Source organism: Clupea harengus, chromosome 20, assembly GCF_900700415.2.
Source record: "Clupea harengus chromosome 20, Ch_v2.0.2, whole genome shotgun sequence".
Classification (NCBI taxonomy): Eukaryota; Metazoa; Chordata; class Actinopteri; order Clupeiformes; family Clupeidae; genus Clupea; species Clupea harengus.
Window position 1 is genome coordinate 24,594,138 of NC_045171.1, and position 2,500 is coordinate 24,596,637.

The 2,500-nt window shown below is 45.4% G+C and overlaps 1 protein-coding gene across 2 annotated transcripts in view; it reads left to right on the forward strand.

The window, feature by feature from the left end:
• Positions 1-2,500, forward strand: part of gfra4b (GDNF family receptor alpha 4b) — a 38,167-nt gene that overhangs the window by 22,051 nt on the left and 13,616 nt on the right. For both annotated transcript variants that reach the window (XM_031587566.1, XM_031587567.1), the window contains exons 2-3: positions 233-508; positions 1,022-1,102. In XM_031587566.1, coding sequence (XP_031443426.1) covers positions 233-508; positions 1,022-1,102 — 357 coding nt within the window. The remainder of the gene's footprint in view (positions 1-232; positions 509-1,021; positions 1,103-2,500) is intronic.

Sequence of the window (2,500 nt, forward strand, 5' to 3'; positions counted from 1 at the left end):
ATGAGTCAGGTGCCCTGTTCACACTACTCCAGGACCTCTTATAGTGTTCATAGGCCTCTCCAGCACATTATGAAATATTTAGTTAGTTTGTCAGTTCATCAGTCAGTCAGGTAATTAGTTAGTTAATTCATCAGTTGATTCGTTTATTTATTTATTTGTTTGTTTTATGCACCACCTACTGTCTGTCCCTCGCCTGCCTTTGGTGCTAATGTCCCCCCCCTCGGTCCCACAGCCCTTCAGGAGACTCTGTCTGCCGGGACGGACTGCATGCTGGCGGGGGACTCCTGCTCCAGCGACGAGACGTGCAGCCCGCGCCTGCGCACGCTGCGCCAATGCGTGGCGGGCAACGGCAGCATGAAGCTGGGCCCTGGCGCCCGCAGCCAGTGTGCCAACGCCGTGTCGGCCCTGCTCTCCAGCCCGCTGCGCGGCTGCCAGTGCCGGAGGGGCATGAAGAAGGAGAAGAACTGCCTGAGCATCTACTGGAGTCTCCACCAGTCCGGCATTCACGGTCAGATGCCATGTTTCGATTGCCGTGCTCCACCTACCTACCTGTTGCTCTCAGCTCAGTCATTGCACAAAGTGAATTTCATATCGTGATTTTGGGGCTGATTATACCAGGCTAACATTATTACATCGAATATTCTCATTTGACTCAAAGAGTGCATGCTTTAAGGAAGAGTGACTCACAGCATACTTAACATGCTATTAAATACAGTTTACAATAATATATACAAAATATAAATAAAAATACAATAGCATTCAGTCTTGAATTCACTTGAGACTGTGGGAGCTAGTCCTGGGGCTGTGGTGTTGCAGGGGTCGGGTATAGATGCACCTCCATGCATGCTGATGTAGCAGGTCTAGTGGAGCCACAGCGAGAGCCAGGGAAGCTCTCCATAGGCCGTACATTAAACAGCTGCCTCAGCAATAGCCAAAGGTGTTTCCGCCCGCTTTATCTTTTAATGACAGCCGTTAGAATGGCATTCGGCTGCAACCTTAACCGTAACTCTTGCTCTCTCAGGTCTTAACCTGGTGGAGAATTATCCCTACGAGGCCGTGCAGAAGGGTTATGACTACGTGCGCCTGGCCTCCATCACTGCAGGTAAGTTGCCACACACGCACACAAAAAAGTATGAGCCATAACTTTGTTTCCTTTTTTCCTCCTCCTCAAAGGCAACTTTGGTAAACCTATCATTTTCATGCTAACCACGGGCTAGCCCCAAGGCGGAGAGAATTCCACTATTTATCCCACAGGCGCATTGGCAAATTAAAGCATGGCCAAAAGTCTGAGCACAATTAGGCTCATTTATTTAAAAGGATGTGTTTGTTTCTGGGCATTGGATCCTGCCTGTAATTGGAGGCTAAATGTAACCCAGCGCTGGAGTGGAAGAACCAGGCCTTCACAAGCATGTTTATTAGTTTGTCTTTGCCATTTCCTCCACAGATTGTTGTTGGTCAAAATGATTCTCAGATTTGATTTACCCTGTGTGATATCCGTATTTACATTTGCTGGCTAGAGAAGCAGAGAGACTGCACACACATATCCAATAGAGAGGAGAGGAGCGGAGAGGAGCGGAGAGATGGGATGTTTATTTTCATTTCCTCCTCCTTTGAGTGTGTTCCCCCGATAGCTTCAATCAATGAATTGTGATTTGGAGGCATTTATTCAAACACAACATGCCTAAATATAATTTCATGGCTGCCTATGAGTCATTTACTGTAACAATTTCAATTTGGTTGTGATGGTAAACAACCACTCAACAGCCGACTCACAAGGACTGTTATGTTCTGCCACATTCTTACCTGCACGTGAGGAAGAGAGATCTCCTAAGGTCACTTCAGCTGCAGGAATAGATCTGCTACCTTCATTAACTGTCACTAACTGTCAGCTTTTAAATACATTTGTATAAGTTCCATGCACTAACCACTTGTGCCACGGAATGTCACAGACTTCAGGCGACACAGAGACACGTAGGTAGACAGAGTTTATTGGATACAGCCAGAACACAAGAGTAGAACTGGCAGGGAGGACTGAACACAAAAGACTGGGAATAAACGTCGGCAATGTCCACAAATATAATGCTCAGAAGTTAAATGTCCACAAATACAACCCCCAGAAGTTAAAGATTAAACAAAGACAAACTAGGTAAGCTATGGAGAGAATGCGGAGAGATAAGGTGACCTGGAAGTCAGAGTTAAAGTAGAGAACGAACACGGGACTCGAACAGTCCGGAGCTTGTGTCTTCAGGGTAAAGTCCTTTACGAAACGAGGCCAGACAAGGAAGTGAAGGGAGTGAAGAGTTTAAATAGTGGAGTGACACGGAAGCTCCTCTACATTAATTTGTAATGCCAATAAAGTGAAAATCAAGTTATAATTAGGCTTCTAAAGGCTATTTACTCTTAAAGTCATTTAAAAGTACTACTGCTTGTCTGGTCATAATGAACAAGAGATAAATGGAATCCCTTGAATGATTAAACAGACAAAACACCTGATTTTATT